Source organism: Dasypus novemcinctus, chromosome 8 (assembly GCF_030445035.2).
Source record: "Dasypus novemcinctus isolate mDasNov1 chromosome 8, mDasNov1.1.hap2, whole genome shotgun sequence".
Lineage (NCBI taxonomy): Eukaryota > Metazoa > Chordata > Mammalia > Cingulata > Dasypodidae > Dasypus > Dasypus novemcinctus.
Genome location: NC_080680.1, coordinates 14,826,297 through 14,838,403, shown reverse-complemented (window position 1 = coordinate 14,838,403; position 12,107 = coordinate 14,826,297). Strand labels below are relative to the sequence as shown.

Below are 12,107 nucleotides of genomic sequence, written 5' to 3'. Positions count from 1 at the left end.
GTCGGGAGACAGGCTTCTGGCCAGCTGAGCCCCAGGCAGGCGGAGGCCCCCACAGACCCTGGCTCTGCACCCAAGGACGCAGGCCAGCTGGGGACGGCCTCACCGCCACGGCGGCTGGGCTCCCGCACGAGCTGCCCTGAGCAGGACTCCTTTCTCCTGCACCCACTGGGCGGGAGGAGCAGTCCCCCGTGGAGCTCAGGGGCTCCACTAGCTGAGGCACCCAGGGCAGCTGCCCAGGTCCCATGGGCCCCAGGCAGCAGGACAGCGGCGGGAGCTACCAGTGTTTCCTTCCCACACACCCGACTTCTCTGAGCCACCTAATTCAAGTTATCAGCCCCGCGCTAGGAAGGCACATTGGGCAAGAGACAGGAGACCCAACTCAGGGCTGACTCCCTCCAAGGCCCAGGTCCCCCCCCCACGCCATGCTGCCACCTCTTGGGGAGACCCTGTGAGACACGCAGCAAACATGGTCACACCTCTCCAAGGTACACAGGCTCACATGTGCTTAGAATGCTCCGGAAGGTACATGAGGCCTATCAGCTGCCTATCAGCTGCACACACTGCTGGAGAGTGGGAAAAGAAAAGGGGGGTGGGAGGCCCTGACACTGCATGAGAATATCAGGCACCTTCCCTGGCCTAGGGCCTGGAAAATAGGCAGGGGCTGGGAGGGCTTTAAACTAGTATTTATTTCCCAGGAAACCTTGGTGTGATAGGAGGAGCATTTTTCCTTGCAGTGGTAAGGTATTGATTTTTACACTTAGTACCCATTTACCACAGATAGATGGTTTTTCAATTAAATAGTAGAGAAATAAACTCTTTTTAAACAAGTTAACATTTAAAGATCGGAATAATAAAAAATAGTAATGTAAGTGGGAGTTCACAAACACATCAAGTGCTGACAGGTAATAAAAAGAAGAAAGAAATGGCAGTCTCTGGGTCCCAGCGGGGTGAGCGTCCCCCCATCCCGGGGTCTCTGGGTCCCAGTGGGGTGAGCGTCCCCCATCCCATAGCCTCTGGGTCCCAGCGGGGTGAGCGTCCCCCATCCCATAGCCTCTGGGTCCCAGGGGGGTGGGGTGTCCCCCCACCTCTGGCATGCGGCGCCAGTCATCCTAACCCACAGGAACTTCTGCTGCACAGCCGCAATTACACCTGTCACAAGGCGCATTCTCACATGCTCCGAGGAACCCAAGGCATTCTCATGCCCATGTAAAAGGCACGAGAAGATGGCCCCAGAGAAGAAAGGGCCCACTCACTCACTGGTGAGAGAGGCAAAGTCCAGACCTGAACCCCGGTCTCCAAGTCTGGCCCCGCATCCACCACACCCGGGGCTGCCGCCTGGCCCGTGTGAGGTTGGGCAGGCGCAGCTGGGCTTGGGCCTGCAGGTCCCTTCCTGGGCAATCACTGGACCTGGCACACACGACATCCAGCTCCTCCGCAGTGACAGCCTGCGACACGTGGACGGATCAGTCCTTCACACAGGGAGGAGACAAGCCCCTCTATGAAATCACCCTTGATACCCTCCTTTGGAGACTAATCCAGGGCCACTGAATAATCCAATCATAACAACCCACCTAGGTAAGTAGCATAAGCCACTTGTAACTGGGCCAAGCAAGCTGCCACCCACACCACAGCTGGTGACTGTGGCCCACGTCCAGCTGGCGTGGGCACTCAGGTGACCGTCCACCATAGCACGGGAAAGGAAGAAGCAAACACTTGTGCCAGCCTACAGCCTCGGGTCACCTGTGGGGCCCCCAAAAGAGGTGAACCTACAGGGAAGGTAACAAAGACAAGTGCAAGAGCTGTCATCGGGGGGGACCACAGGCTTCTCCGAGGGGCACGAGGAGTGTGAAGCGGGTGGCATCTGGTACCTGGCTGGCCTGCCACAGGACTTTGGGCAAGGCCCTTTCCCTCCGTGAGCCTCCCTCCTTCAAGAGCTGAAATAGAAAGGCACATCAGATTTCAGCCAGTGTGGGCGAAGGAGAAGGACATTCCAGAAGGCGAGACCCTGGGAGAAGGCCCCTCCCTCGAAGGTGTGGCTGGCACGCAGTTGTGCGTGGGAGGCCCAGCCGTGGTTCAAGGCTAAGTCGTGGGGCAGGAGGCAGAGCCGTGGGAAAGCCCAAGCTCAGCCCGGCCTGGAGCTGAGAACACGATCTGGAAGCACCACAAATCCATGTGTGGGGTTCTTGCAATACTGTCCCAAAGTCAGCAGAGAGGAGGAAGCCAGGTCTGGGGAGGGGGGTCAGGGCTGGACATCCCAGGCATGGGGTCTGACCCTAGGAGCCATGGAGGGGCAGGAGGGCTGAAGCGTGAGATTGGGGTTCCCAGCAGGCAGGAGGAGGTTCCACAAGGGAGACGGTGTCATCAGGTCCCTAGAAGGAGCCAGACAAGGGCAGGGCCCAAATGAATTGATGGCAGAGTCTTGGGAAACCCAGAGTGGCCACTTGTCACACTTTGGGAGGGAACTAACCAGCCAACCCCAGCTGCGAAAGTGTGTCACCTCCAATAAGCTCCAGCACCATCTTCCAGAAACAACCACTGGACATGAGGCATCTCAGTTAATCCCACAAAAATCTAGGTAATCCAGGCTGCTTCCTAGACTGAATAGGTGGAGCACAGGGAATTTTTAGGGTGGTGAAACTACTCTCTCTGATACTGCAATAGGGAACACAAGACATTTTACAGGGAAGTGGGTGTAGTCAGTAGTTGAGCGCCTGCTTCCCATAGAACGTCACAGAACCAAAAGTGAAGCTTAAGGTATACAAATTAAAAAAAAAAAATCATTTAGATGGTTAAAGGACCCCAGAAAGGAAAGTAGATTTGTGGCAACAGAACTTAATTGTATTACAAATCTCTGAAACCACGTCCCTGAAGGGGTGGAAGGAAAATGTGCTGACCTCAGCAACTTTGGAAATGAGTGGACTCTGCAAGACTGAAAGCACAAGGGGCTGTGCGTAAGCACGGGGCTCCAGCTGAGAAGGGTGTTTCCCGCAGGGGTTAACAATCCGAAAACCACCATCATTACACTAGAACCGACCAGTTAGGTAACTGTATGGAGGATGGTGAGAGCCGGGTTCCTCGGGTTCCTTGCTGTTGAAGTGGGAGGGCACAAATGAGGAGGGTGGGCAGTGATAATGAGCCGTGTGGTAAGGACTTCAGTTGGAGACCTCGATATAGACTTGTGTTAAGCTTAATACAGATACACATAGCTCCATGCAGAAATATGTATAGCTTTGCGCACGCGCCGGGTTAGTATCCACCCACATATTTGCTTGCCCTGTCAGCCGAAAGGGCCAAGAAGTAATGACACCCCAACAGCAAGAAGCACGACCAACGCCCAGATCTCGGTTTCTAATATCATTTGCCAATAAAAGGACCAGGGCTCCTTGGAGAAATGACTGATTCCAGGAGTGGGGCAGGAAATATGCCAAGTGAGCCTGAAGCATCTAGTAGTGCCAGAAATAAGGACATGCTCCCCAAACAAACAAAAACCCCCAATGATGGATGACAGGGATATGTCAAGGGGGGCACCGAGGCCAACTAAAAGAGCTCCCCATTTCAACTAGAACAATATGAGAAACAAAATCCAAAGTAGTATTAGATTGTAACCCAGGGCATAAAATACATATCCATGAGTCTGTACTGACAAATAACTGATTGAATAAATAAATGAAAGAAAAGAATCAAATCTCCCATGTAGAAAAATTCCAAATAATTTAAGGAGATACTCTGCTCCCAGGAGGAAGGGCAGAAGGTTCCATTTCAAAGTCCAGTATAGAAAAGGGAGGAAAAAGAAAAACCTTTTTCAGCAGAGATACCTGATAGCTACCTCAGCCAAGAGGTCAAAGTTAGCTTCTGCAATGAAAATCCTGCTGACAGCAGGTACCCTTGATATGAAGGAATGAGAAGACACCTGACCTCTGGGGCCTTCCTTCCAGGAACCTCAGTCTAATCAAGAGAAAAACACCTCAAGGACATTCTACAATCCATAAAAAGAGAAAAAAACACGGAAACAGAGGCCCAGAGGGGAAGGATCACACAGCACCGCAAGCCCAGAACGCTGAGTCGGCCGCTTTGCTCCCGGCCCGTGAATACACGTGAGCAAGCTTGTCCCTGTTCTGGGCCTCCGTGCCCCCACTTGTAGAATGGGCACCATCGCAACTCCTCCCTCCTGGTTGAGTTCTCCTGCCTGGAGAACACACACAACACATGGCAGAGCTACCCTGGGCAGGCACAAAGCAGGCGCCGATAAAGGCGGGTTTAGCAAATGAACTAGGGACGGACGGTGACAACGGGGGCCAATGAGAGATCCAAGTGGCCTGCCATCTGAAGAGGGCCTTGTTCAGGGTCACACGGCTCCTGAGGGCCCTTCTGCCTGAGACCCGCCCACCCCCCTCAACCCGCCCTCTGGCTTTGCCCAAGTCATGCCCTGGCTTGGCTCCATCACCTTCACCAGGCTCTCCTCCCAGGGCCCCAGGCCTCAGGTTGTACACCCTGGCAGGGCTGGCTTTTAACTGGCTTTGGCTGTGTTTCCCTCTGGCTTCTACTTGCTAAGCCTCCAAGCATGCCTGGCACTCCTCAAAGTCACAGCCCACACCAGCCTTGCATCCAGAAGCTGGCCTGGGCCATTCCTCCACGTGTGAACAGGGCTGCCTGGAACACACCATCCTGCTGGCCAGGCAGACTCCAGAGCCAGGCCCACCGGCCATCTGAGGTGTGCAGGGGCCCACACCCAGCCCTGCAGGAGGAAACAGCACCAGAGCTCACCTTGGCGTCTCAGTCATTTTCAAAAGCAGATGGGCCACTTCCCAACACGTATGTTTATATTCAGCTGTATCTTCTTTTTCTTTAATTATTTTTATATTTTCAAATATTAAATATTCAAAACAAAATTTTAAAAAAGCTGATGGGCCTTTCAAAACTCCTTCAATGGCCTCCTGGCCCCACCACACACACTTCATAGGCGGGAAAGGGAGGTCCAGCAAAGAGAGACGACTCGCCCGGCACGGTAGAGACAAGACTGGGGCCACAGGGCCATCGTCTCTGGACACTGGTAGCTGCCTCCCCTCAACTGTAAGACCCCTGGGGATGGGGCCCACCTTCACTGCCACAAGGATTCCCTAGGACCCAGCTGCCATGACTGGGCTTCTTCAGGCCCAGGGCAGCCCCCGACAGGCGCGCGGGTCTTCCAGAGCTCCCCAGCCCCCGCAGTTCTAGGCTCCAGACATGGGCTTCTGCAACAGTGGCCTCCCCTCAAGGATGCAAAGACATCCACAGGTGGGACCAGAAGAGCAGGAGATGCCCCTACATGTTTAAACCAAAATCAGGGTTTTCCTCCCCAGAAAGCCACACTTGAGGTGGCGGCACCTCACTGCGGCCATCCTTTAGACCCCGAGCGGTGGAACACACAGGGGTTCCTCTCCAGCCATCCTCTCTCCCTGCCTTCTGGTGGGTCAGAGCAGATGCTGAGCTGGGTGCACAGCCTTGGGCAGTTAGTTACTTGTGCTTCTCCGTGCCTCAGTTTCCCCAGCTATAAAACAGGCCAGAATGGTGATGTCCTGGGGCTGCTGTGAGGACTGCAGGAGCAAATGGGGTACGGCTACGAGTGCAGGTGAGGCCATGCCGGCCCTGTAGGTAAAGGTGTGAGAACGGGAGCAGACACAGCCTCTCTCAAGCACCTTCATCCAGGAGCCTCCAGAGCCTGGCCCACATGCCCACTCCCAGTCCCTGGCACACCCACTTCCACGCAAAGACCCTACCCCAGCCTGACAGTCTGCATCGTCCCAGATGAGATTAACCTGACATCACGGCCATCATTTCTGCCCAGCAACCTGGAATGGGAAGCTGGATCCCGAGGACCCTTTCCCACACTAACGTGGGCGGCTAGGCCTTCCTCGGCCCCAATGACCCCATCTCCTGGGGGAGAGGACCAATCCTTCTCACCCTGAGCTGTGGGTGCTGTAGGAGGGCAGGGAGGCCTGGCAGATGCCAAGGACGGGGGGGGCATGGGGATGAGGGGACGGGACCCAGGCTCCCACCAGCTGCGCCCCGCCCTCCCTGGCCAGGACAAGCCCTTCGTGGTGCTGCTGAACTGACCTAAGTCAAGACGCTATGCCACGAGGAGCACAGAGCAGAAACGTCCAAGGCAATGAGCCTCACCGCTACCCGACAGGCCCTGGTGGATGGGAGCGAGACAGCACAGGGGCTGGAGACAGGCAGCGGGCAGGGAGGCTGCCCAGAGAGACGGTGAAGCCAGGCGGGCAGACATGCAACGGTGGGCTTCCCAGGAGGACAGGCAAGCAGCAGGTAGGTGGGGGGGCAGGGGTGCGGGTGCAGCCACACTCAGTCTAGCTCAGCAGAGGTGAGGAAGAAGGGAGAACGAGAGGTAAAAACGCAGGCCCAAGCCAGCCTGGCGAGGCCCTGGGCACGGAGCTAAGGAGGTGGGCCCTGAGGGAGGCGGCTGCGGGGGCCCCTGACGACCGAGTGGGGGCAAAGGGCAGGAGCAGTGCCGCCCGCAATGGTAAGGGGCTCCAGGTGCAGCAGTGAGGACCTCAAGGTCTGAAGCAAGCTGGAGAAAAGAGTGAGGACACGGAGCCAGCAACGCACCTTAACATGCCTACCTGCGCCCGGCCCTCGCCACACCACACTTCACCTGATTCTACCCTCAACCTTCTCTGGGAGGTACTACCTCACCCCACTTCACGGAAGAAAACTGACACCCCAAAAGCTCAGCCGCATCCCAAGGTGACAATAAGGCAGGAGGCGGCCAAGATCCAAACTCTCAGCGCGGGGGCACAGCCACGGATGAGGCTGGATGACACCCTGGGCCCTGGCCCGGGGGAGGCCTGGAGAGGAGGGTGGCAGAGGCTCTGCACCCTCACCATCCCTGAGCCACAAAGACTACGCAAGGGGCCAGGCCTGGTCCACCGTCAGGCCCCCCCACCCTCCTGCCACGCCCCACGCAGCCCACTGCTCAGGGCACCTGCCCAAGCCCTGCGGGTGGGCACTGGCAACCCCTGCTGAGGAAAGGGAGTGCATGAACCTGGCCTGAAGTCACTCAGCCTCTTCAGACCTGATCCTCTCAAGTGCCACACCAGACGCAGGGAGGAAAAGCTGGACTCGGGACAGATGTGCCCCTAACGGAGCCTGACTCAAAGCACTGTTGGTAAAATGGGCCAGCGGGCACCGACCCGGCCCCGGGTCAGTGTCCGTGCTGCTAGTGACACCTCTGAGAACACACCTACCCCCCACCAACAGGAAAGGCCACGGGCCAGAGCGGGGGCTTCCAACTCCCCCGCCACAGGACCCTCTTCGGCTCTGCTCACACCCCCGTCCCCTTGAGACCCGCCAGCTTCTCTCCCTCAGAAACTGTTTTATCTGCAAATGCTGACCAAGAGGAGCAGCAACTCCCATGGAGCGTTATTTGTTAATAACCTAAAATCACTTCGGTTCCAGAAATAAGCTTTTAAAAATTCAGATGGTTCAACTCTCCACAGGGAGAGAAAAAAAAAGACCCTAACACTGTCTCTTTAAATCTTGACTTTTAAAATAAGAATTATGGTTTTCAACTATTGTATTGGCCAAATAAAGTGAGCTGGCGATACCCTATGCTGGCATAGGAATGAGTAAGCAGGCCTTGCACATGCTGATGACGGGTGAACTGGGGCAAGTTTTCTAGCAACATTCCCTGAAACTTTGAAGCAAGTGCCCCCAGATGCCAGTATAAACCTCCAGAGGAAACTGAAGCCTTGCCTTACAGAGCCGGAAACTGAAGCTCAGAATGGGGAAGCAATTTGTCCCATGTCATGTGGCCAGCAAGTGGGGAAGCCAGGAGGGGACATTCAAATCCAACTGGGCAGCTAAAGAGGACATGGGGAAACTGGTACACCTTCCTCCTGGCTCTGCTAGGGACTTACCCACCCTCCTGACACAGGCCACAAAACTACACCAAGATCCTCATGTTGTGCCAAAATGTTTGTGTTCGCCATGCCCCAGGGCTGACAAGTGAGATGTCCTGAACTGGCAACTCCTTCAGTCAATGACGGCGCACTCTTACAGCTGACTCGCACCGCCAGCACTTGGGCACGTAAAGGAGACGTGTGTGTCTGCCCAGGAGGGGCTCAACTGCGCCCGCTGGGAACCACCGCCCGGCCTGCTCCCTGGGTGCACAAAAGGAAGAGACAGCATCAGGGGGCGGCTGTCTGCCAGAAGCGGCAGCCGGCAGAGGGGAGCCCCATCCCATCAAGAGCATTCCCACAGCTGTGTGTCACAGCCCCCAGCCCCCTGTGGCAGGCCCATGTCTCCACCCGCACTTCATCTGCCCATCTGTCTGACTTTCTCTCCCTCCAATCTGGGGCCCTCACCGGAGGGACCACATCTCATCCCTCTTGTGGCTCCAGCGCCAGCCCGAATGGCTTGCAGGAGGCACTGACACCTGCTGACAGATGACCAAGGCCCTCTTCTGACAGCCAGCGTGGAGCTTTCCAGAGGATAAGAGTGGGAGGAGCCCGGCTCCCAGCCTTGCCCCCTCCTGTTCCCCGCACTGATTATTCGATTACTCACTAGATCATTCGCTAGTGTAAACTAGTACCTCCTCAGCCCAGAGAGTGCGCTAAGGCCTGGGCTTGGGTTAAAGTCTTGCTTCCTCTCCACCATCACAGAGGGAGAGCCTACTGGGCAGTGAGGCAAGGGAGGCTCCAAGCAGCCAAGGCCCCTGCCCTGGGCTGGCTGGGAGTGGGGAGTGAGCAGTCCAGGAAGCAGCAAGCATGGAGGATCCCTGAGACCCAGGAGACAGCAGCAAGAGCCCATGGGGACCAGGAGAGCTAGGGGGACGGGGAACATACACTGTCAGAGAAACTGGCAGACCACAGAAGCCACCCCTGATATGCCTGACACCACAACAGGCTTTTCCAAATATACAATCCTCAAAACAACTCTTTCTGGGTTCCCCAGTGTCACATTCCCATTTTGCAGGGAGGGAAACCAAGACTTACAGAGTGGCCTGCCCACAGTCACATCACTAGACAGGGACAGGACCTGGGTCCAAACCCAGTGTTTCCACCCAGGAAAGGAGCCCTGCATCAGGGTTTAAGGCTGGGGAGGAATGGGGGAGAAACTAGTGTTTAAAGCAGCTGCCTTCCCCAAAGCTCCGAGTGCCCCCCTTTGCACCTCCCCACCCCCAAGAAAATCTCAGACAACTTGGGGGCCTAATCTAATGCCCAAAGTGAAAATGAAACAGGAAACAAGTCTCTGTCCATGAGGAACCCAGCCCCACAGAAGCACCCACAGACCTGCAAGCTCATTTGCAGAGGTCTTTGGGGCAGCACTGCACCCAAGGAAGGGTCCTGGGAGGGAGGCACAGGACAGGAAGTGGGCATGAGAAACAATACATCCGAGGTGGTGAGAGAAGCAATCACAGCGATGAGGAAGTGTCCCGGTTGGAGAGCAGAGCTTGGGAAGGGAACACTGGGTGGACCCCAGCCCAGCAGCCACAACCCCATGCAAAACCTAGTCCCTGACTTCCTTAGGTCTCTGTCCAGAGCTGAAACCATGCTAAAAGGAGCTGTGTCCAGACAGAGGAAGTGATTTGCTCAACAGAGACACAGACCCGGGCCTGGCCTTTCCTTAGCTTGTCAAAACACTGCAGAGGTTATTACCCCCACCTTATAAAGCTGTCACCAGAGAACAGCCACGAGGAGAAAGGTAGAGCTGGTGAGACGGCCTTAACCGCACAGCGGCCTGCCGGAGCAGCTTCCCTGCCTTTGCTCGCCGAGGTCAAGATTCACTCCCACACATTCTGTCTATCCAGTATGGGACCCTCCTGCCTGGCTCCCAGGAAGCCCCTTAGGCCGGTATCCTCCTGGGAGGGGGTCTGCTGCAGGATCAGGGGGGCTCTGCCAGCACCTCCTCCTGGCCCCTCAGGCCTCTGCCCCTGCCATTTCTCACAGGCGTGGGGAAAGGGGAGAGAAGGGCCGGGATCCGAAAGGATGCGTTCGGAAGCCGAGGTCCCCAGAGTCCAGCTGCCGGTCCCCGCGGCCCCACCCGCAAAGGCCGCCAAGGGTAGGGAGGGGGCGAGGCCCCCGGACCCCTCTTCCACAACCAGCATCTCCCGGACCCATCTCCCACTGCCAAGGGAAGGGTGACCTTGGGCGCCAGCCGCCTCCCTCTCCGCCCCAGGGAAGCCGGCTCCGCAGGCCCAGGCGCCCCCCGCCCCCGCCCGCTCCGGCTCGCAGGCTGGGGGCGGGGGAGGGGGTCCGAGCCGGGCGGGGCCCGCGGGCGGCCGGGAGGGAGGGCGTGGCGGCGGCCGGGCCCGGGGCGGCGGGCGCGCACCTCCTTGAGCTGCTCCATCTCGCCGCGGATGGCCTCGTAGTCCACCTCGAGCTCCTCGAACTGCAGCTTGAGCTGGTGCTTCTCCTCGAGCACCGCCAGTCCGTACTCGGCCGCCTGGATCTTCTCGCGCGTGGTCTCGGCCAGCTCGTGGGAGAGCCGCTTCACCTCGGCGCGCAGCCATTCGGGCTGCGCCTCCATCACCAGCCGCGCGTACTCCTCCTCTTCCGAGGGCGCCGACATGGTGGGCGCGCGGCGGGGGCTCGGGCAGGCGAGGGGCCGTCTCTCACGCCGCGCTCAGCAGCCACCGCCGCCCATCCCCGACGGCCGCCCCCGCCCGCCGCCGCGCCGCCGCACTGCTCCCCGCCGCCGCCCGGGGGATTGTGGGGGCTGGAGGCCCTCTGCGCGCCGACTACCAGACCCGACGTGCCACGCGCCGGCACGTCACGGCTACCCCCGGCCACGATTGGCCTGCGCCGCTGACGTCACAGAGGCGGCGCCGCTGGAGCGCCCCCTCGCGGCCGCCGCGCGTCTTCCGGTCCTCGCGGGGTTGGCGGCCGGACGCTGGTCGGGGCTCCTCAGAGTGACGTTCCCCTGGAGCGGCTCCCGGGACATTCCGAGGCGGAGGGTGACGGCCTGGTGTTCTAGGCTCTCCGCGCTCGCTGACAAACGGCCCGGAGGCCTGGCGGCGAGCCCCGGGCCTCGTGACCTTCTGCGCGCTCCCGAGCCAATGGCTCTGCTGCTCTCAGCCTCAGTTTTCCCGCCTGGGAGTGGAGATTTTAGTGCGACCTGATAGGCCTCTTGGGAGGATTAAATGAGCTACAACAAGAGGGGGCGATGTGCCCTGATACGGGTCGCGAGAGCAGTTACGGATTCTGGCGTTTTTAAGTAACTGACCTGGAGCCCATTTGGAGAAAACCTCAGACCCTGCGGGAATGTTCGTCGCGTCCCGTTTTTTGTGGAGGTCGAACATTGGAACCAACTTCGATGCATGACAACAGGAACTAGCTACAAAACAGACTAGCCTCATTCTGTTGAAATAAATGAGGTGGGCACAGCCCCCAAGACATTGTAGAATGAGAAGTGGAAAAAAAACCCCAGTATGAGATTTCTGGATTTCTAATAAAGACAGAGACAATATTAGATTTGTTCTGTGGGAACGTAGATGGATATAAATGTTGAGGAAAGCGGCTGCAAGACAACACACCAAAACGACAGTATGTTAGCAGAAGAGGAGCGTGTAGGGGTTAAAGAGAATTTAAGCCCTCACTATATATATTTTTTTAGTAACCCATAAAAACTTCAGGATATATATCCTAAGAATAAAGGCATAACCACAGTACAATTCTCAAATTCAGGATCTTTAACTTTCATCAATCCACATCTATATCTAATCCACAGTCTATATTCCAATTTCGTTGGTGTCCCAGTACTGTCCTTTACCGCTCCTTTTTTTCTGGCCCCGGATCTAATCTCAGACCATGCTTTCACTCATTTAGCATGCCTCTTTAAGCTCTTTTCATCTGGAAGGCTTTTTCAGTCTTTGTCTTTCATGACCTTGACCATTCTGAGGACTACAAGTCAGCTATTTGCACGCTGTCCCTCAATTTGAGTTTGTCTGTTGTATTCCCATGGGTAGGTTAAGGTTACATGTCTTTGGCAGGAATATCACAGAAGTGAGGCTAAGGTCTCAGTGCATCATATCTGGAGGTACATAATGTTGATATGTCCCATTGGTGGTGGTTACTTTAGATCAATTTAAATTAAGGTGGTATCTGCTGGGT

The 12,107-nt window shown here is 56.8% G+C and overlaps 1 protein-coding gene across 3 annotated transcripts in view; it reads right to left on the bottom strand.

Annotated features, from left to right (window-relative positions):
* BICD2 (BICD cargo adaptor 2) overlaps positions 1-10,654 on the bottom strand; it is a 79,155-nt gene extending 68,501 nt beyond the window's left edge. For all 3 annotated transcript variants that reach the window (XM_058301471.2, XM_004452283.5, XM_004452284.5), the window contains exon 1: positions 10,327-10,654. In XM_058301471.2, coding sequence (XP_058157454.1) covers positions 10,327-10,566 — 240 coding nt within the window. In that variant the 5' untranslated portion in view covers positions 10,567-10,654. The remainder of the gene's footprint in view (positions 1-10,326) is intronic.
* Between the last annotated feature and the right edge of the window lie 1,453 nt (positions 10,655-12,107).